At 43.8% G+C, this 22,701-nt stretch overlaps 1 protein-coding gene across 5 annotated transcripts in view; it reads right to left on the minus strand.

Annotated features, from left to right (window-relative positions):
* Positions 1–3,165: 3,165 nt before the first annotated feature.
* EVA1A (eva-1 homolog A, regulator of programmed cell death) overlaps positions 3,166–22,701 on the minus strand; it is a 213,373-nt gene continuing 193,837 nt past the window's right edge. For 3 of the 5 annotated variants that reach the window (XM_074921819.1, XM_074921829.1, XM_074921837.1), the window contains 3 exons: positions 16,830–16,994; positions 12,587–12,757; positions 3,166–4,706 (listed from right to left, as the gene is read on the minus strand). In XM_074921819.1, the coding sequence (XP_074777920.1) occupies positions 4,336–4,706; positions 12,587–12,757; positions 16,830–16,994 (707 nt within the window). In that variant the 3' untranslated portion in view covers positions 3,166–4,335. Of the gene's footprint in view, positions 4,707–12,586; positions 12,761–16,829; positions 16,995–22,701 lie in introns of all 5 variants that reach the window. The other 2 variants (XM_074921810.1, XM_074921845.1) reach the window with 1 other exon arrangement.

A 22,701-nucleotide genomic window follows, 5' to 3' on the forward strand; every position in this document is an offset into this window, starting at 1 on the left:
TGATTGTGAGCAGAAAAATATCTGGGCCAGTTTAAGATGATTAATTGCTTGTGATGCCTGCAGAAACTTGAGAGAATCCATGCAGCACCAGAGGAAATTCAGATTCCCCACAGCACCATGAACATATGCTTTACATCCTGGCAGTACAACCAAGCTCATTTTATTTGTGTAGCCCCTGGGGTGCTGGGAAAGATGGCAGGCAAGGGGTTAAGTAGTGGCACTGTGGTTTCTGGAAAGGGAAGGCATGCCTCATTAACTGGCTGGAATTCATCAAGGATATGAACACCAGGGTGGACATGGGAAAGGCAGCAAACACCGTATTACTGAGATTTTCAGGGTACATTGAACACAGGTCCGCAAAAGAGGTCAGTGCCGATGGACCAGATGATAGCGGGAGGTGAAAATGGCCCTGAGAAGTCAAGGGCGATGGGGAGTGACCAGGAGAGCATAGCGAGTATCGAACTGGAGCAACCTACCTCTCTGCAGTCTCTCCATACACAACTGTGACTTCTTCTGTAACTGGTCCCAGCTGGCTCACCAGACAGGAGGATAACAAATGTGCGGTTGGCTCTTCAGAAGTCTGACCCATCGTTTCCATGTGTTCAGCTTCTCCTAGGAGTACGACCCTTAATGTTCCAACTCACCACATTCATTTACAAAGCTAACATGCTACGAATTATTGAGCTGTAATTTAATGACTCTGTGGTTACTAATTCAGGTATCCTGTAATCTGTAGAAGTATGAAAGTGTCTGGATATGTAGCACAGGCACTCCACTTGCGAGGCTCACCTTCCATAAGCCTGCAACCCAGCAGACAGTACATCACAATGACAATCTTATCTCCTTTAAATACAGTTATCATATGCTTCTTCCTATTACCAACTGGCCAAGCAATTCAGAGACCAGGATTGCTCCGTTATCCTCCATTACAAAATTATAAGGGCAAACTGAGGCTTAAAGAATAGATTCACATGCAAAATTACCTCAGCATCTTTTTATCCAAAAGGTCACTGATTAGCAAATTCATTCATGAAACAGGAAAAATTGTTTTCGACTCCTTTATCTGTCTTGGGGAATTTGAATGGTGTTATTCTGGAAACAATATTTCACTTTAACGTAAAAAATTAAATAAGCATGGAAATAAGAAAGCAGAGGGATGTGTAACCTCCTAGAAGAGGGATTCACATTAGGCTGGTAGAAAAGCATTTATTCTCTGCTCTCTGGCTCTATGAGTGTTTAAAACATTTCATATGACATGGTGAGTACAACAGAAAAGATTGAAACTGGACAAGTCCAAAGATCTGTGTGGCTTAAGAAACTCTTTTGTTGGTTGAGAAATATGGATTTGATCCCCTCCCACAGTGAATCCAGCTCTTCTATAGTCCAGGTGAGTCATTTAGCTCCGTTGGTTGATAGAATTCAAGGCAAACCACCAACTCTTGCCCCACGAATCTTGATTGTGTTTTTTCCCCCAGACAAACTGTTGAGCACTTTTGGGACAAATCCAGAAATAGTTACAGAATGACTTAAAAGTCTTTTACTTATGGCAGCTCAAAGGATTGTATTTTTTCTTTTTCTTTAGTCAAAGCTTTTTTAGCAATGCATGGCCCTGAGACAAAAGGAGTTAGAAGGTACGTAGAAGTATTTCATGTACTGTGAAGACAGTGAGTCTACTTTTGTTACATCTTGTCACCTAGGGCAAGGCTGAGCTGGGCTTGTCTGATCAACTCTGAAAAGCGTCATGCACAACTTTCTCCTTTGTATTGCAAGCTTCAGCTGGAAGATTTACAGCAGCACTAGCAACGCTAAGGGAGGACTGTTCATCCATTTGTAACTTGGGTTCAGTTGTGATTTACATTTGATGCAGATATTTTAATCCCTCAGTTGCATACGAAGTACACTCAGATTTACTGCACTTGCGCTTTCCTCTGGTCAGAATTCATTTGGGAAAATCATAGACATAAATTCATTCATTTATAGCATCTTAAAAACCAGTTTTGCAAGCTATCTCCCAGGACACATTACTCTTAAATCTGAAAATTTGCTGTCCCTTAATCACCAAGGCTGTTATAGGGGAAAACACACAGTCAACAAAACTGATCCCACTGACCTCACCCTGTCGTTTTGCTCCTTGACACCCTCAGCAGAGCACATTCTACATTCCAGCTAAAGCACAGCATCTGGCGATACAGCCAGAGTTTGGGACCTGCCTTCTGCTTTATTTCTAAATATCAGCTGCAAAATTACATCCCAGGTCAATACCGAGTCTTTCCATTTGAATTTTCATGGGACCAGGACGAGGAATCGCTTTGCAGTACTGGTATTGTCTTCCCAGGTGAAGCCATCTTTCACCAGCCAGCCTTATCTCTGACATTACCAGTACCACCAGTTGCAGTTACTCAACTTTGCTCTCAGCCTACAAGAGACAGTTTGTGGGCAATGTAAATCAAGCTTCCCTCAGCCAGAGAAGGACCCCCATGGTAACCCCCAAAAAGGCCCTTGGTGCCAGGGGTCTGTCCCACCACGCAGCTGTTTGGCACAGCACATGAACCCTTGTAACCCTCCTCTAACATCCTCAGTCATCTTGTGGGCAGGTCCACCCATCTTCATCTCTCCCTGAGGCTAGGGGAAAGCTCTGGGCATTCAGAGCTTTTGGTCATTATTTGCTTTGCCGGTGTTTTGTGAACTCTTAAAACATAAGCACGCCTAAGTGACAGAGGAGCACATCCCAAAGCCACACAGGCTGCAGCAGCATTCATGCAGACTTGAAAAACACCAAGTTTTATGACTGAAGTCATGTGAACTGGTGTTTGTGTGTGAGTAGGGTGGTGATATACCAGTGAACACTCCATGGACAACTGAAGGAGCACTAAAATATATTCCACCTTTCTTCCATGTATTTTTTTTTTGATTCATTTAATGTTTTCTTCTGGCCCAGGTAATGTGGGTCTGGGAGACAGACTCAAAGCATCATGATATCACTAGGACTCTTTTCTCTTGGTGCAGATGGGCTTTGGGATGGCTCCTTGAGAACCAACCCGTTGCTCAGCTGCTCCTGCCCACGTGCACTGCAGAGGTGGACTAATGGGCTGTGGCCAAAGGAAAAAGTGCCTCCAGTTTCCTGCATGCAGAAGACATCAGCCTTGATTGCTTGCAGAGGTGTGCTACTCTTCCAAAGCATCTCCCTTGAACAATATCTATGCCAAAAGTGAGGATGCAGATTAAAATGTATTGAAGCAAACCAGAATTTATTTAGCATTTATTATCCATTCTGTTGTCATATGTGGCTTCTTCTGTCTCCATTTTCCTCTGGTAAACATAGACCTTCTATTTTTTTTATTTTTTTAATAAAATATATAAAACATTGTGCATTGCTATCCATAGGAAAACTGTAGTTTAACAAAAAAAAAAAAAACCAAAAAAAAACCAGAATAAGGCACATTCCTGTGCAGCATCTTCAAATATATATATATATATATTTAAAACAAAACAAAAAGATAACCCTTTTCAACCTCTTTGAGGTTGTTAACTTTTCACCAGTCACTGACACATCTCTTATATTACCATAATTTCACTGTTGGAGGTGGGTTGGGTTGTGTTTGATAGGGGCTAGCAGGGAGAACAGACTCAAAAAAATAATAGGATTTTATCCCTGAGGTGTCAGTAAAAAAATAAATGTTTCCATTGAAAAGGAAGATGAAAAGACAGCCATAAATAACTGAGTACACTATGGCAAACATCCAAGCACCGAGATGATTTCACGATGGAAGAATCCCCCTCCCCCCCATCCCCCAGTTCTTAACAAGTCATATTTGCCGTTGGGTTTTAATTAGGTTAATCTCATGGCTTCTGAAGTCACAAGACAATTGGTCAAGATGCACCTCCCCCTCTCTTCCCGAATCACCTTTCCAGATTTATCATTTTGTTCACAATTCTCCCACAGTCCTCAGGAAAGAGAACCCAAAAAATCCTAAATGGACACCAAAACCTGGACGATTTCTCTCCCCAGCCAAGAGAGGAGCTCTTGTACCGCAGCATGCCAAACTCCATGTCCCACCTGGGAGGACTGTAATTGTCACCTTCCTGCCTGCTACTAAAAAATGAAGTTGGCAACCATCTCTGTTGAAATCAGAAAGTGTCTGTGAAGAAGAGTGATAGCAATATGTCTGGGAGAAGGAGACAGGGAAAGCTTTATTGCTGTCCATCCACACTGCTCCAGGTGGCATGCCTGAAAGGAAAAGGGGAGACACCCACATAACATTCCTTCCCTCCCCCTCCTCAACCAGGCGTGGGGGAGGCCCAGGGTGCAGGGCAGGAGGCTGGACTCCGCCTCGCTTAGTAGTAGCGGTTGAGGCTCCTGGTGCCTGGGATGTCTGGCTGGCCGTTCATCCAGATCTCCCGGATGATGCGCTCCCGCTCCTCGAGCCGCTGAGCTCGCTCCAGCTCCTCCGCCGAGGTGAAGACGTTCATGTTCAAAGTCCTCTCGAACCTGCGGTGCCTGCGGGCAGACAGGTCCGAGGTGGTGTCTGAATCGTCATCGCTGTCGCTGCTGTCGCTGTCACTCTCCCGCTCCCGAGGAGGTTTTTTGGCAGAGGAGCGTTTGCAGTCAGTTCGGCAGGACACCCTGAGCACCAGGGCCAGCAGGGTCAAGACGAGTCCAATGCACACTCCGGAGACGAAATACAGAGCAGCTCGCTCAGGGTTTTCTGAGAGGGGAAAGAAGGTGATTGTTAAGAACAACCCTTAAAGGAACATAACACACACAGTTCCTCTGTGCACATCCCAGCCAGGGTCTCTGGAGGGGCAGAGTTTCTAAAGGCTGCTTTACTTCCATGCACTCCTTCACGTCCTTCCTTCAGAGAAATCAGGAGGAGGAATTTAAACAGTGGATTGGCTGTCAAGGCATTTGCTCACATGCAGAATGTGGGTTCGCTGCAGTCGTGTCTTGACTTTGTCTAAAAGGAGAAGGAGCAGCCCGCAGAGTTCGGTGCTAATTCCAGTGGCTGCATGAGCAGGGTTGACACCAGGGTGCTGCACACCCAGCAGCAGCTAAGTGCATCTTGCTGTCGCATCCATTATCGTTGTACCAGGAATAATGACTATTACAAAGCTTTATATGCAGCCTTGCAGCATGGTAAAAATGCATATTATTTATTCATAGGTTTCATTTGCTTATCTAAGGCAAGTGTGCTGGCTTTCGGCCCAGACCACCAAAATGTGTATCTGTGCTACACAAGCACAGCTGGAGTCAGTGCACTAACAGGATGAATCCTGCATAGCCACATTTCAGAGGTGATATAACAAGACTCCAAAGGATCCATAATGCCTTTTAAATTAGGTCATCTTATTAATTTACTAGTCAGAAGTGTAATTATGATAAATGCTGTTACTGCAGTTCCCCTGGGCTGAATCATCTCAGTTTATAGGTACCCTGAATGGGTGAAGGTGAACTGAGCAGAAGTGCCAAGGTCAGCTCTAATCTGCTGTGTCTGTTGGGAGTCCTGAGTTCAAGGAGGGAGTCACTTCCTCAAGATGAGTCTTATTCCCTTGAACTCAGTGATAGAGCTGTAACAGTTCTCACCAGCTGAGAGTCTGACATTCGGCCCCAAAAGATCTCTGTAACTAAAAGGCTCCACTCTACCTTCACTTTCCCCCACTGTGCTTTTAGAAACAGCTGATTTCCTTAAAACAAGGTTTGCAGAAGATGAACTCAAAACTCAACAGGACAAGACCCTGCTCTAACTCCAAAGCTGGCTCTAAATTTAAAGTCAGCCATGTTCTGAGTAGGAGGTTGGACCAAGTGACCCCTGGAGACCCCTTCCAGCCTAAATTATTCTCTGATTCTGTGGTCAGAGCCCAAACACTGATGTGTGCACAGTTCAAGACAACACACAGTTCAGTGCCTGGAAATGCTCATGGAACAGTTACAGAGACAAAACACCTTTCTGCTCTTCACTACTCTCCTACCAAATGACAGTCAAAGATGACTGACAAACCAAGGTGAAGAAAGATGATATGATAGTCTGAAATCTGGCTGATAAAACAGGAGGCTGTTGCTAGAGTGCTTGGTGCGGATGGCATGAGAAAAAAAACCAAAAACAAAACAAACAAACAAAAAAAAAAACAGGCTGAAGAGACACTACAAAAAACCAAGATGAAAACTGCAGCAGATGTATTCAACAAGTCCAAAAAAAAAGAAGAGATGAGAAATGCAGGAATAGTTGGAAAGCCAAGTGCCATCAAAGCCAGAGTGTTTTAAGCTAAGATATTTTGACAAAAGTGAGATAGCAAAAATCCAAAGGTAAAGATACCAGAGCAGGCATGAGGATGTGTCGATGGCTCTCACAGCAGTCTGGCTGAGTGAAATCCTGGTTCTGATGAAGTTAGTGGCAATTCTGAACTCAGGGGGCAGAACTTGAATTAAAACTGCAGTCCTGCTTGTGTAGTAGCAAAGCTACTGCCCATCTGATACTGTGTGAACAGTAAAGAAGTGGCCTACATTCCGGAGAGTTGAAAACTCCAGAAAAAAATGGAATCCCACCCTGGTACAGCTTCTACCTCCATGTGCACTGCAAAGCTTTCTTCGCAAGTAGGGCTAAGGAGGACACACAGAGTGGGGTGGTGTGAGAAGAACAAAGGAGCGGGACTGATCTGTTTGTCTTGGCAGACACTTGGTCCAGTGCCTCCACTCTGCCTGGCTGACAGGACGCCAGACACTTTCCTGAGCACCACGTTCCTGCACACACATGGGCTCGATTTGGTTGCATTAGTTCTACTGTTCACTCTTTTAAAGCAACTCATTAAAAAAACATAGATTGGAGCCTAAGACACAGACACATGCAGTTTCTCTTCCCCTGTTTTTGTCCATGTTCTGCTCTTCTTTTCTCCTACACACTCCTTTCTCCATCCTTCTGTATCCAGCTGATGAGCAAGCTGCACCTTGATTGCTACTTAAGCAACAATTTTTCATCCCCTGCTTGTGCTTGTATGTATAGCCCCTTCATGCAGTGCAATGGCTGTAATTGAATCTTTGGGCTCCAGTGGCATTTATGAGCTCCTACAGCTATTCTGTCAACATCTGAGACACTGTCTGGACTTCCTCACTGAGCTGTAACCCTATGTTCAACTGCAGCATTGGCATTTATCATACGTAAAATCCACTCACAGCAACATCTTTTTTCACAGCAGAAAGAGCAACTTAAGCTAAAAACCATGGGCTCTGCTTTTTCTCAGTTGAAGTAGCCAAGTCAGCAATAGCCTAGATTTGGGAGTTTGACAGCTGATTTTGAGGGCCTCCCCCATTGCATCTTCTACTTGCAAAGATTAAAAGGGGGCATCCACTTCAGCAAACGGATGCTCAGCATCTTCCAAAAACTCGACAGTGGTTCAGATTCATCATGCTAACACTGAAGCTCCTCAAAACAGTCATTACATTTGAAAAAACTCCTTAAGTATGGACATCAGTAGCAGGAGTTAACATAATTTTGATATGCATTCATGTGTGGGTGTGTGTACATGGATTTTGACCAGTGTAACTCTTTCTTCCACTGCTGTGGATGACAGCTCCGAGCTACGTTTTCCTCCTAAACTTCTAGCAGGACCCGGTTGCTGTCAGTCTCTTTAGCTGGGGTTACCTTTCCCCTTACCCCCTGGTATTTCTCTTTCTGGACGGAAAGCATTGATGAAACTGTCACTGATTCAAGCCTGAATTTAATTCATGCAGACAAAAGATATACGCTCTTTATAACCCTCTATACAAAAGCCACCATTTTCTAGGTGCTCAAACTGGCCAAAAATTAGAAACACATTTTATTGTGTTTTTCCAACAAAACCAGCAGCAATTACGGAGCCTGTTTCCTGAGGGCTAACAATCTGCTGGGAGCATCAGCCCAGACTGCCATTAATTCCCCAGGAAATGCCCCAGGCCAAGGTTGTTATTGCTATTATAATAAATTGTTTCAATAAATAAAAACCAATCTAGGCATTAACGCTGCTGGCTTCCTGTGATGCCTTCATGCATTCAGAAACCTCAGTGGGGAGGAAAATTTCAGAGGGCCCCAGTAAAAGGTTCAGCATTAAGCATGGCCAGACAAACAGTAGGAGGAAAATCTTCTAGAGAATTTACAGTTAGCCCCACAGGCTGCCAAAATCCCCGGGTAGAACAGAGGAAGCTCTCCAGGAGCCCCTTATTAATAAGGCTCAGGCCAACAGTCTAAAAGTTGGAATGATCTCCCCCAGGTTGTTTTTTGGAAGCCCCTTGTTAATAACTTGGCAGCAAAGCTTTGCTTGTGGAAGAAGAATAAAACAGGGATTTGTGGAGGTTTCTCTCCAACTACTTCAGCCTGAACACAATGACAAAACTGGAGTAAGTCCCTTGTCCAAAGGGAGGCATTGGAAGTGCTCTGATACAACTGGAATGTTAGAGAGAGAGAGATAACCACAAGGGACAGTTCTGGTCATGATGGTAGACTGTGACTGCAAAGATAGTTTCAGATGTCACCAAGACTGGTGAAGTCTTTCCAAACACTCAGATAGGTTTTGGAACAGGTCTATGGCAAATAACAGGTCTACGGTTTGCAGGCAGATATTGTATATAATTAAAAATCTAATTCTATAAAGAAAATCGGTTTTCAAATTAAGGGCATCCCTAAGTCTTTTGCAGGACCGTGCTCTGAGTAAGACTTACTTGTTTGATCACGTGATAAATTCACTCCTCATTGACATTGTTCACTCTCCCTGTTTCTGAAGAAATGTTGTTTTCAAGGTTCTGGAAGCCAGGATAAGACTAACACTTAACTGGCTTTGATACTCCTAACCATGATTGTAACCGCAAACAGATTTGACGGTGAAAACCAACACTGCTGCAATCACAGCACTCCTGTTTCCTGTTGTGCTGTGATTTTTCACTCCTCAGTTGTCAATAGGAACATTTCCAATTTTTATATGGGAACAGCAGTCAAAAAAATGGTGGAAACAAGCACAAGAGGCTTTCGCTAATATTGGCACTTCTCCCCTCTGTGCACTGCAAGACTGCACGTGTGAGTGATCGAGCCTGCACGCTCTTCATCTGCAGCTGCCCACCCAAACCTGCCATTCTGGGCAGAGAATATGAACATCATTGAGCACAGAGGGTATCACACTGATTTGTGGATGTTCTCTTCAGGCTAAGAGACACCCTACTGCCAGGAGGCAGGAAAAATAGTAGAGCAGATCCTCCTTTCAAGCACACACTTTACCCAAGAAATACCAAGTACCCATAGCTTCTTTTTTCTGGTGTGGGTCTGTGGCTACACACCACCCTCTGCCCCAACAGAAAAAACATCTTTATATGTTGCCCCAGCCTATTCACAATTTTCTCTTGCAGAGTCCTGTTTTGAGTCAACTCATCAGCAAAGGGAAGCCCTGAATACAGCACTTTCAGTCTGCAGAGTTTACCTGAGGGACACTTTTAGTCTTATGAAACAGAGCAGTTCTTGCACAAATGTTTCCCTTTGGCACCAAGGCTGTGGTCAGGAGCAGTGGGAAGATGTGTGAGCCATCACCAGAGCTCCCTGGCTGCCCGACACCCTGCCTCTCCTGAACCACTAAGGACATCAACAGCTGCTGTGGCTTAAGCTGCCTTCAGGGCCCCAAACTCAGACAAGCACAAAAATTTTGTTCTGCTGCTCAAGATCTGCAATATGAAGGGGGGTGGCTTTGCAGTGCTGTAGTTTTATGCAGATGATATTTGTGTCCTACGACACAACTTGTCTTTGAACTCATAATCTAAAACCTCTCCATATTCACGTATAACAAAATAAATCATGCCAAATGCATCCTCTCTGCTAAAAGCAGAGGGGTAAATTACATGCAGCAGATAAAGATGGTTTAGGGTATCTGATGTTTCAATCCATAGGGGACTCATTAATTTTTTTTGTCATAAATAACAAACTGAACATAGATATCACTGAGACTAAAACTCATCTAACAGCCACGGTTAGGTGCACTGGAAAACATGAGCAACAAGCTCCTGAACTCATCACTGAACACCAAAGTCCTGAGGTCTGAGTTTTACCTATCTGACATCCTGTGGATGTGGACACATCACAAAGAGACCACATCATGAGAGGGCAAGCAAATCCCATGGTAACAAGACAGCTAAAGCCATCATTATTTATTATTTGTGCTACAGTAAAATCCAGAGGTTCCTGCCAAGACTGACACCTTGTTAAGGGGATGAATTGAGGCCTTGTACCCTACGTAACCAATGCAGGGTCAAAGGGTTCTGCTGCGGGAAATGGAAGGAAAGTCCATGAGGCATTATCAGTAGCCCTGAAACCTAGTCCCAACTGTCTCCAACCACAAATCCTACACCCGTATGCAGCCCATTACTGTTCAGATGAGGAAAATAATGTCAGCAGTTTATTTTATAGTAAGGTTGGGAATATAGGCATTTTCATGTCGAAAATGGGCAGCTGTAGCTAAGTATGATAGACAGAAGATTCATTTCAACTTTGCTTTTTCTAATCTTTCATTAGAGAAGCCCACGCAAGAAAACATATATCCTACTCAGCTATCTTTTGTGAAGGACACTACTAATTCCACTTAAGCAGCCTGTTCTTAAAGCTGTCACAAAAATACGGATCCAGATGCCGCTATTGGATGTATAGAAGGGATTTGGATTCACCACTCACTTTGGATTCACCATTCATGGTCTTTTTAGAAGGATCCTCCAATAAACATGCAGAAACACTCTACTAATCTACTCAGTGACTCCAAAATGCAAAACCCAAATTAGCTGTTTCAAACATCAAAAGAAGCACAACCAGCAGGTCAAGGGAAGTGACTCTCCCCCTCTGCTCTGATCTTGTGAGACCCCACCTGGAGTACTGCATCCAACTCTGGAGTCCTCAGCATAGGAAAGATGTGGACCTGCTTGAGTAGGTCCAGAGGAGGCCACAAAAATGGTCACAGGGCTGGAAAACCTCTCCTGTGAGGACAGGCTGAGAGAGTTGATCCTGGAGAAAAGGCGGCTCCGGGGAGACCTTATTGCAGCCTTTCAGTACTTAAAGGGGGTTTATAGAAAAATGAGGACAAAACTTGTAGCATGGCCTGTTGTGATAGGACAAGGGGTAATAGTTTTAAACTAAAAGAGGATAGATTTGGACTAGATATAAAGAAGCCATTTTTTATAATGAGAGTGGTGAGACACTGGAACAGGTTGCCCAGAGAGGTGGTAGATGATCCATCCCTAGAAAAATTCAAGGTCAGGTTCAACAGGACTCTGAGCAACCTGATCTAGTTGAAGATGCCCCTGTTCATTGGGGGTGGGGTGGGGGGGTGGACTAGGTGATCATTAAAGGTCCCTTCCAATTCAAACCAGTCTATGATTCTATGAAATCCAAATACTTGTCTGTAGCAGCATGGCGATATCTCAGGAAGAACAAGAGCATGGCATTAAGAATGCATTAGTATTTAATGAATTAGCAAGACTAAATGGTACACAGACATGAAAAACTAGCTCACCAATACTGAAGTTTTAGTTATATAGACCTCAGTGCTCCAGAATAGCATAATTGCATTACAGTGGTGTTAGCAGACTGGCTGAAGTACACAGAATTATTAACAGTATATAGTAAAAGAGCAACACATTAATATTACTAGCAAAGTAATATTGCTCAGCAACAAACATTGCAAAGTAATAAGCATATAAACCTTTCGTTAAACAAATTAAGAACACCCATACAATAAAAGTGACCACAAACAGTGTGTCCTGCCTCAAGAGGCTAGTTACACAGAAACCAAGGGCCTCCTTCTGGAGAAAACTGCAGAGATTGGCCTACAATATGCTGAATTAGTACATGTGATGCTATTCAGCCAGTGCTCCTCCTTTTTGGGGGTTAAGTCCTCCAACTCTGCAGGCAATCCCTACTGCTGACAAGGTAACTCATGCAGTGGTGGGAAGGGAAATATTTGCACTGTATCACCTGCCTCTACTTTTGTTATCAATGGTACTGACTCCAAGCACTCAGTAGAGCACACAATCTTTATTTCAACTTTTAAAGTGAATCTCATTAGAAGATTGCTCCTTTGCTACTTGAAAGATACATGTGGGTGAAAGACAAACTGTGATCCAAGGAAACCTTACTCTAAACTAGATTTAAATATACAATTAAGGAGACTCTCAAGTTACTTCATCTTCACACTTCTACTGAAGATTAGCCAAATTCTCTTGAGCAGGGTAATGATCTGAGTGCTGCTTATTTTCCAAATTACAGGACAACAAGCTTGCCTCCCTAATGAGCCAGGCTTTGATCTCGAGGAAAATGGAGCATTACGACTAATACCACACGTAAGATTACTTTGTATTTAATTTCAGATGAGAGCAAATCCAGAGGAAAGCAGAGCACGATAAACCCTGTTATATACTGTCTGCTAGAGCTGCCCTGGTCAAGTGTTTCAAGGGAGAATTTGCTGAGAGACGAATGAAAAATATAAACAGCTCAAAGAAGCAGATTTAGCCCTAGGTGACTATGAAGTGTAGGCTCAGTTGAGGGTCTACAAAGAGCTTACGAGAGCCCAGAGAGATGGCAGCTGCAAGACCTACCTGTGATAAAGGCATACGCTGCTAGGACGTTGCTGAGCAGTGCCATCTCTGTGCTAACGCCCACAGGCTCCATGCTGCTGTTGAGCGCCGGCGGTTGTGTCTCATCCACAGGACGCAGGAAGGGGCTGTTGTCTAGAGGGTAGAAGGTGGCCGACCTTCCTTTCTTCTTCTCTGCTTTGAAACAGAAAGGGAATGAGGAACGAGGCACGTGTCCCAGCCCTACCCTGCCCTATCCCCACCAGGTCAGCATCTGCCTTCAGAAATGTAGAGCCCCTCAACAACGAGCCCCTCAAATTTGCCTCTTTTTGGGCGGCAACTAAACCTTCTCAGGTAGCTTCAGCTGAGCACATACCCTGTCTGCATCCAGGCAGCATCTTCTCTCCCCCGTCTCCTGCTCTTTCATGTCACCACTTAGACACACCCACCTACGCTACAGCAAATATATAATCAGGTTTCTTTTCTCTTATGTAAATCAAAGGAGACTTTATCAACAGTGGATTCAGCTAAGCTTGTAATAAGGACTGAAAAACACAGGCAGAGCCGGAAACCCTCTGCCGGTGTTGCACTGTAGTGATCCATCCACACCTGGCAAACAGACCTGCTTTCTCTCCAGCCTTCGTGGGGAAGGGCAGACCTGAGTTTATGACTTCCCTCAGAAGCCAGCTCGTATTGTGTTTCACCCAGACACCATTTCCCCTTTGGAGAGGTGAGTGCACATGGGTTAATGATTTGATTTTATTTGTTGAAGACTGGAGCTAAGGAGGCAGCTAATTCCAGGAGGCTCAAAGAGACCCTTTCAGACCTTATCAGTTCACTGCTGAGTGCTCCCTGCACCTTGATCTGCAGGCAGACACCCCCACTATTCACAAAACACTAACTGTTTTAAACACATGAAAAAGTTGGTGCACAGGATCCAGCTCCATCATCCATGTGATTGTTTAACTGTAGCTATCACAGTTTTTCAGGCTCCTTTCCCTGGGTGTCTGGTTCTGGCCAAAAGTAAGCATCACGCTGTAAAATCACGGACTTGCACCTGGCTTCCACTTATCTGCGGGTATTAAATTCAGGAAACTGTCAGGTCCATCTCCGATAATGCCATCAGTACCATGCAAGCGAAGGCCCTCTGCCAGCAGCCATGATGTGAGATGGTCTGTGTTCACTGGCTGCCTGATTCATCTCCCTTCCCTGCAAACCCGGCAGCGTGAGGCGTCACGTTCAGCTTCCCACTGTTTGTGCCAGGAAGCGGCTCAGCCCAGGGAAGCAGTAACAGAAATTGAGGGGAGTCAAAGAGAACAGGTAAAACTGGATGGAGAGGGAGTGAGTGCATGAACGTGCATGCAGTGATGCCAACTCCTAATCTGCCTCGGAGAAGAAGCAGTGGGGATGGATGTCCAGATGTGGCTGTAAGGGATCAGCCCTGAGGAATGCAGCACAGTTGTATCTCTGCCACTGAAGAGCTGCATGGCCTTGGGAAAGCCACATGTTACAAGTACTGAGGTGTTAATGACTCTCCCTGAAGCAAAGTTTTCAAACAAGGGTGCCCTCGTGGCAGATCCAAAAGGGAAAAATATCCCAAGAACCTCTTGCTTTAGGAGAATGGAGATCACTGAAGATCAATTGTACAAACGGAGGCACTGGGGCACAGAGGGTCTAGGGCATGGTTAGCAGGAAATCAATAGCAAAGCTCTGAAAAATCTTTTCATTCTAATGTAGGCACCAGAAATATCAACATGCCCTCTAATCTTTCCTTTCTTCTCCCTGTCCAGCAAATCTACGCCTGTTACAAGTGGTTGCATTTTCCTCTACCACTGTTACCACAAAGAAATCTGTGAAAGCAGGGTAAATTTTTCATTTCTAAAAACTGAGCCACTACCCTCCTAAAGATGTCCTGGATACTTCAGAGCATCTCAAGTATCACTATGCATCTAAACTGAGGGAACTGAACCCTGCCATCAGTTGACAGATCCTAGAGTCATTCAGCTCTCCCTGTAAGACACTTAAGCTTGATGTATTTGCTCATACACAAACATCTAAGACACACCAGGTCAGCAGGACATCCATGCAGAGATGGCAGGTATGAGAAGAGACGTAGGGGAAACTCTCACCCTTCTAGGTCAGCATCTAGAAACCAGGTGAACACCCCAGATCATCTCAAATGACACGTTTATATGGGGGTAGCTGAATTCTGCCTGAGACGTCTACATACTGAGTCTGGCTCTCAACTAGTTAATCTAAAATCTCTTTACAATCAATGAAAAGGAAGGGCACCACCAGAATATAATCTCATATATATTTCATAACCATATATCTCATCATAAAAAGGACTGCTGAGTTAGGTGGCTCCAGGTTCCTGCTACGTCTTTGAGAATTTTCTACAACTCTTCAGTTCAGTAAAGTCCAGTTAATGCATCTGGACTGCAGCTGCGCAGAGCTGGTGGGACATGAACCCGGGGCCTCTGCACCATGCTCTCTCACATGTCCATTCCATCTTCGTGACAATCCACCTGTCCCTCCATACATTCATGGACTCACAAGGACTAAGGTTTAAATTATACTTGCAGTGGGGGCTTCTAGGTGCATGTTCTAGATCAGCTAGCAAAGGCTCAGATGGCCACCAGTACTTCTGTTGGGGATGGGGCATCCCTTATGCTGTACAATAGTGGTGTATTTAGGAGACAGAATAAGGCATAAGTCCTCTCATGTAAGATGTAAGAAGAATCCTTTTTTTTTTCTACTTCTGATTTGTCCAAAGAACAGATGCAATCAAACAAGTTTTAAAATTAATAATCGTCTGCATACACTATACCCTGGCAAAGAGCACCACAAAACCACAGAACTGGTTTTGTCATCTGCAGGATTGTACAAGCACAGACAGAGCAGACAGACAATGACTGGAGTTATGCAGGAGGGAAAAAACAAACAAACACAATTTCACAAGGATCATGTGTTGCTATACTGTGTGGTTCCCTGGTCTGTCGTTCATTCCAGGATCATACTAAAACACATCCCCTTTCCTCCTTGCTAGCTTTGAAGACCTTGTCTATGCCTAACCAGCTCACCTACTATTGGTTTTCTCTTCACCACCCTTTCTTAGCTGATCCCAGTCACTCAAACTGTTTCCCTGTGACTTTACACCAAAGCTGAGCAAAATTATTTCAGCTAGCAGTAAATCTGCCCAAAACCACAGTATAAGCATAGGAGAGGTTACTTGTGATACCAGGCTGACTTTAGCAAATAGTTTTAAGAAAAGAAATAAAATGGAGAGATTACAGAAATGTCCAAATATTTCCTTTTACTACTTTCAAAACATTCTTTTAGCTTTTAATTTCAAAATGACATCTTTGTTTAAAAAGTGGTGCATATTTTAAAAATTAATGAATAAACAATGTGAAAACTAAACAAAGGGTGTCATTTGTAGAAGTGAAATGTTTAGAAGAATGAAAATGAGTTCAGGAATATTTTTTTCTTGTTTAAAGAATCACCAGGATCACAAAGTTTATTTTGGGCCAACTACCTCAAAATTCTTTTCTGTGACAACTTTTCAGTAAGGCCTCTAAACTGAGAAATCTGTTACTGCTGACTCTTAATTATTTGTGGATTGACTATCCAAGCTGTGGATTAACTTTACCAGGAGTATAGACAGAGACAAGGTAGCATTCCCCATACCCACTCTAGAGCTGAATCTTTGGGAGCACGGGCTGGGATTTTCAGACATAATGTCATATATTACCATCTCCTGCGTGTTGGGAAACACCATGCAAAAACACCAACTAACCCTATACGTGCTTGCCTGTGCTTTTGCTTTATTCATACACCATCCCTTCCTCCTACCCACCTATGCCTAAAGACAGATAAAATTTGACTTCATTCGTATCTCTTGACTTTGCATTTTATGAAAATAGCATCATATTTCAAAGCTCAGTTGAAAACTTCGCTGTCCCCTATGAGGCAGATCTACTGTCTCTACCCCGTTTTTTTTCTTTGACACTGTATTAGATGGGTCTGCAAAGTATTTCTATGACGAGTTTTGATGTGCATAGCCAAGACTGCTATTTCAACAAACCCAGTGTGAATTTCACAGTTCGCTTTAGTCCATTGCTGGTCGTGCCTTGAAGCTTCTTTTTCTGACTGTGACATGGATGGGGTTTGGGAACAATATAGAAATCAAGAGAAGAAGAGATAGAAGGGAACAATTACCACAACACAGTTAGGTTTGAGCCAACATCGCAATAGTCATAGCTACCTGGGAGAGCTCGCCCTATGTTGGAAGGAGAGACATCAGAGAGGAACACGCCGTCCCCTATAACATTGGGATCAAACACTCTTGGCCGCAGTGGAAAATGTGGCTTCTGAAATCCTTGGTAATTGGTTGGTCTTGGCTGGGTTTCATGCAGAAGCTTCTTGGGAACTGAAAGAGGGGAGTAAGAAGAGCACAGTTATTAGAGTGAGTTATTTCAGCTGGTCAGAATGAGAATTATCACATTATGCTATGGGCTCAGCTGATACTTAATTATACCATGTGCAGACCAAACACACTCATTTACCACTATGATGAATGGTCTCCAAATGCCAGCACGGAGATATTCAAGAGAGAACGCTGGAAACTATAAAGTGATTAAGATATTGTTTATTTACCATTAAGCTTTGAGACTAGGCTAAGGAACAGATTCAGACATCTTATTTAGACATCCATCTTAGAAACCAAAATTCCCAGTAAGCCAGGCTTTGGCCTCAGCCCCAAGCTTGAGAGTGCTCCAGCTAGACACCTCTGTTCCTACCATGACAGTGGGTTGGGCAAGATGACCCATAACAATGGGGTCTACAGGGTATGCCTGAGTGACTGCCTCTCTCTAGCCATCAAGCTGCTGGCTCAAGACTGCACATAAGAAGTTTCTGTCCACTCCGGATTCACAAAACCAGTCTCTGGAGGATGCTGTTCATGTGAAATCATAAAGCTTAAATCATCCACCACAGAAGTAAGAAACCCCACCTGTAATAAACCCTCTCCAACCCATGAAGTCCAAAATACACTGTTCTCCATTGGGATTTAAGCTTTAAGTAAGCTGAGAAAGACCCATTCTCCATTCCCACCATGCTGAGAAGGAGGGTGAAGAATCAGCTAATCCCTACTGTCCTCTGTGTTTCATCATCCACAGCGTGAGCAATATACCAGTGAAACAGGTTAATATGTGACAGTATTGGTCCCTTCTTTGGACCAAAGCATGCCTTAGCAAGAATAATATTTTTTCCTTCTTGATGTTGCAAGGCCAGCTCTTCACCTGTACATCCAGATAAAGAAATCAAAGTCAATGTAGCTACCTCACCGTACACCCACTGAAGGTGAACACACAGTAAATTCACTAATGTGCCCTGTGGGGACAAAGCAGCATGTCATTTACAGAGCTGAACCAGTTCTCTGCCTCAGCCACGGCCAACACCCGAGGCTATTTCAGAGCAAAGTGCTTTTCCATAAAAAGAGAAGAAACACGTACACAGGCCATTCTGCTCAGAAATTAGAGGAACGGAGTGATGAAAGACAAAAATAAAGAAATTAAGATTTCCAGTGGAGAAAGATATATTTTCCCCATCAGTGACTGTATACTAATATATACATAAAAGCACCATTTTGTCCCTGCAGACAACCAAGACTTTAGCGTGTTAAAGACACAGACTGTTGAGAACTAGGCACACAGAAACCCCAAGAGAAAATTTCTGGGATGCTCAGCTCTCCTTTCTCCAACTCTAACGGCAACTGCCTCCCTCATCCCAAGCAGGCTGCCACCTCCTAGTGACTCAGTTTCCCCACTGCTCCGTTGCTGATCATGCTATCTCTCATCTCCACTCTTCACAGGGGCGTGAAGAAGCGTAATTAAAAATGCAAAGCACTTTGAGATCCTTGGCACAAGCATGAAGGAGGACTTGGAAAGAGTGCAACCCTGGAACAGAAAGGAAATTCCTGCCTGCCCCCTGCAGCTAATCAGCTGCCAAGCTGGAGCATGAGATTTAATCATGCCCATTAAATTTGCCTGCATAACTACAAATATTACTGGTGGGGGAAGTGATCCAACCACCTTGTTTACATTGTGTTCAATTTACTGTCTTTGCTCAGGCAAAGAAAATTGTAACTATATTTACTGACTGACCTCCTATATTAGGCTGCCAAGATATCAACACTGAAGTTCTTGCATTATTCGTAGAGTCACGCTAGGTCAGGAAACAGACATAAAACTCCACAGCTTCTGAATATCAAAGAGCTGGCACAGCAGCTTCTAGTGAAACCTGAACTGGCAAATGCTGTCTGATGGGGAGGCAGCAAAAGAAACACATCCCCAGTTAGGAACTAGATAGAAGCAAGGGCGGATACCTGTGCCACAGAAATATCAGAAAGTCTGGGGAGGGGGTGGGTAGAACAGAGATTATCCCTGCAAACCACGCAGCCAGGGAGAACTGAAGTTCTGGGTGCTAATTTGAGGCACCTAAAGGGACTTAATATCAAGTCATAGGGCTCAGCACCCTCCAAAAATAAAGACCCTTTTTGCTGTATCTCAGGTTGAGGACCTGAAAGGCATTTAAAAGACCTGAGTCAGTACACACTTTTCATGCAAACCGCATCCAAATAGCCCACTGATATGCCTCCAATGAAGAAAATGAAGCAAAAGGAACACAGAAACGATTTTTTAGCAGATTTGGGCCAGTCTTTCATGTTTCAGACTGAGTCTTCTTCAAAAACATCTCCTTTCACCTCCCAGTATTCATGGCCATCTCCGGGGCAGAACACAGGTGGTGACACCTTAAACATTTGAGCCAAATGGGGTAAGGAAACACCATCTTTTCCTAAGCACACCCAGGGAACTGAGCTATGGCTTTTCCACCTTGACATCTGTGCCACCATCTCTGTGAATGCTACCTACAGGACCGTGAGAGGAGTCAGGATAAAGCAAAAGATTGCTGTATCAGTCAGCAACTGGTCAACAGCATCTCAAGGAAGAGTAGAGATGGAGAAGTATTCAGAAGGAAGCTTTCATTGAGACCATTTATTGTCATAGCACCTTAATGGGATAGGACTGTGCTGTTACCCCTTTGGGATGGCTGAGGAAGCAAGATGACTACCAAGTAGGCATTTGGTGCCTAAAAATGCAGGTGGCTATGAAAAGAGATTCCCCAAAGCAGGCATGTGCTTAACAGCTGTGATTAGCATGCACTTTGGTACTTTCAAAAATCCTCCGAGGTGCTTGTCTTCACTTCAGCAACTAAACCACTTTAAAACTCGAAGCAACTTAGTGCAACACAGGATGTCTACAGCACATGAACCTGGGACTTTTCCACTTCAAGGGACTATTTTCCTCTGTGGACTCCATAAATTGAAGACATTTTGCCAGGAAAGGCCTATCTTGGCAGAGAGTAAATAGAGTGACAGCAGAACCAAGTCTGTTCTTTTTCTAGTTTATATGATGACCAATACACAGCTTAGATAGATAGCTTGGTTTAGAAAGATAGCAAAATGGAAAGGCCTTCTCACGTGCAAAACATCTCACAATTTTGTTAGCTTCTGTGTGGCAGCCAAATCCACAAGAAAGATTAAACATCTGGTTCCTTTGAAATACCCTCCTTAGATTCTCCAGAGAGGAGTGCATCTGACACAAAGCATAGCATGAACTGAAGCAAGGTGTCAAGAAAAGTTATTTATGATTAAAAACACCAGAAAAAAAGTACCTGGGATTTTAGTCCTATCTCAGTATCAAGCACAGAAATCCTGGCAAGGAAGGGCTGGCACTCGGCCTGCTCCATTCAATCAAGTGGAGAAGTTAAAGCACCTCAGTCAGCAGAACAGTATGTGGACAAGAGGGGAAGAAATAGGTTCTTCAGCCAAAGCATTAACACGCCTGATAGTCAGGAGCCTTTCACCTTAAAATACACGAGAAATGAGCTGGGATCATCTGGAAGAAAGGAGATGAGTTGTTTTAGGGATCTTTGGGGACCTTCAGTCTCTCAGGGGGTAGCAGTCCGCACTGAGAGGTGCATATTCATCCAAATGATAAAATGATAAAATAACTTGGGCTGGGCAGCTGAGCAGTGCAGGCAGTTGTTAACTTTCAGGATGGTAAGACATGCTCTGCCACCCACCCCAGGGTCCAACTTGGGCATCGCTGCACAGACTCCATGTGAGCCAGGACTCAACCTGGAGAGCGAAGTGTCACCATCACTGTGACACTCCATGGAAGCACCTGCAGAAGGCAGTTCTAGGTTACAAACCTGCAAGGGAGCTTTTGGATCAGCAGGTTCATTCCTCTGCCATTACAGGCTTTCAGGTCTTTACATAATCTCTCTGTCTGTTTTAAAAGCAGTTCCAGCTACCAGCTCCCACTGTTCATCTGTCTGAATCAACAGCATGCTAGCAATGATTTACACCAGTTGCCAACCCAAGACCTGCATTACCCATTTGCAATGAATTAATGGTATCAGTCCCACCACAAAAACCTCACCACTACTGCCTGGCAGCTTCCCCCCTACAGAAACAGGGGCAAAGGAAAATCAAAGCTGGAGTGTGCGCTCTCTGGCAGAGCAGACCCATCAGATTCGGGTACAAGCAACCAGCAGGACAGTGTGAAAAGGCACATGCTGGTACTGCTGACAGTATCCTTATTTGTACTTGGTGGAGACTCTTTTTGCTGGGATTTTCACACAAGCACTCTCTTGTGTGGCCAGAAAACTGAGGGCTGATGAAAAGAAAAAGTCAGTGTGCCTACAAGCAGCAAAATTCTGAATTACAGTGCTAAGAGATGGAAAAGGACAGTCGATACCTCACCTCTATTCATCGAGATCATTTGCTGTGTTTTCTACTATTTTGATCTATTGAATTTTAAGCACTCCAGTCCTGGGGGTTCAGTCAATTACCATAAGGGATTATTTTACAGAGCAATATTGCTCTTTTTGAGAAATTCTTTTCCAATATGCTGCTGTTTCAATATAAGCACATATATTATTCCCCTAATCAAAACTTTTGAATGCTATAGCCCCCAAATTTTACAGACAGGGAATTGGCTCTGGGACAGAGTTTTGAAAGTGTTTAAATATCAGAATGATTTATCTAATCTCACAGAGAGAGTCTGTGCCAAAGAAAGGAAACAAACTCAGGCTCCCTATATTTCAGCCTTGCACTCAAACCATCCCTTCTCTTCGCTAATTTGATCATTTGGTGTTTCCTGATGCTTGCTCAGTTCTAAACATGCTTAAAGACTTCCACTCCCAGCAAGCAATTATCCCCTGACCTTCATCTTCACTGTATATACACATCAGTCAACTGGAGGGGAGATCAATGAAAGCTCAGTCTTAAAAACATACAGACAGGGGGGCTGTCACTCTCCAGTCCTCTGCTATATATCGGCTTGTGCATTGCTAGTCCAGAAGGTTTACTGGGAAAGCTTGGTATGATTAAAGCAGATCTGCAGGACCATCAGCAAATTCTCCTGTGAATGCTTGAAGCAGAGTGCAATTTGAACAAAACATGACTCCCTCACCAATGAAAATTACAACCAAGCCTTTTATCTGGGCAAGTTGGGGCCAGGAACTGTTGATGCTCAACATATTTTTAAAATAATAAAAATAATCCTACTGTGAGTAAACACCCAATATAAAACACTGCAGGTTTTTAGAGGTAGCAGCTCTGAAGGATTTTTGTTTGAGACTTGAAAATGCACAGCATTCAGACAGAAATGGGATTATTCATGCTTCTGAACTATTACAAGAAAGCAATTCCTCCGCACACATGTAAGGTATACGGCGCTCTCAGATTGCAGAATTAGGTGGTTTATGTGCTGTAAGACCTAAATTCGCTAAGCAGTCAGTCAACAATATCTATTAAAATAACGGATTTTGGCTGTGTCAGACCACAAAATATCACAATATAATCACAGAGCAAGGAAAAATCCCATACGTAAGAAGATTCTGCACCTGGTGACAACAGTAACACCACTGTGTAGCTTGAAACGTGGAGGTGGAGGATGATAATTTGATTAACAAAAGTAAATTGAGGCACAGCCTACACCCCTGGCTTTTTCCCAAGGGTCTCAGACATGGCCAAGGAGCAAGCTGAAACCTTTTCCAGCTCCCTGTGT

Source organism: Athene noctua, chromosome 1 (genome assembly GCF_965140245.1).
Source record: "Athene noctua chromosome 1, bAthNoc1.hap1.1, whole genome shotgun sequence".
Lineage (NCBI taxonomy): Eukaryota > Metazoa > Chordata > Aves > Strigiformes > Strigidae > Athene > Athene noctua.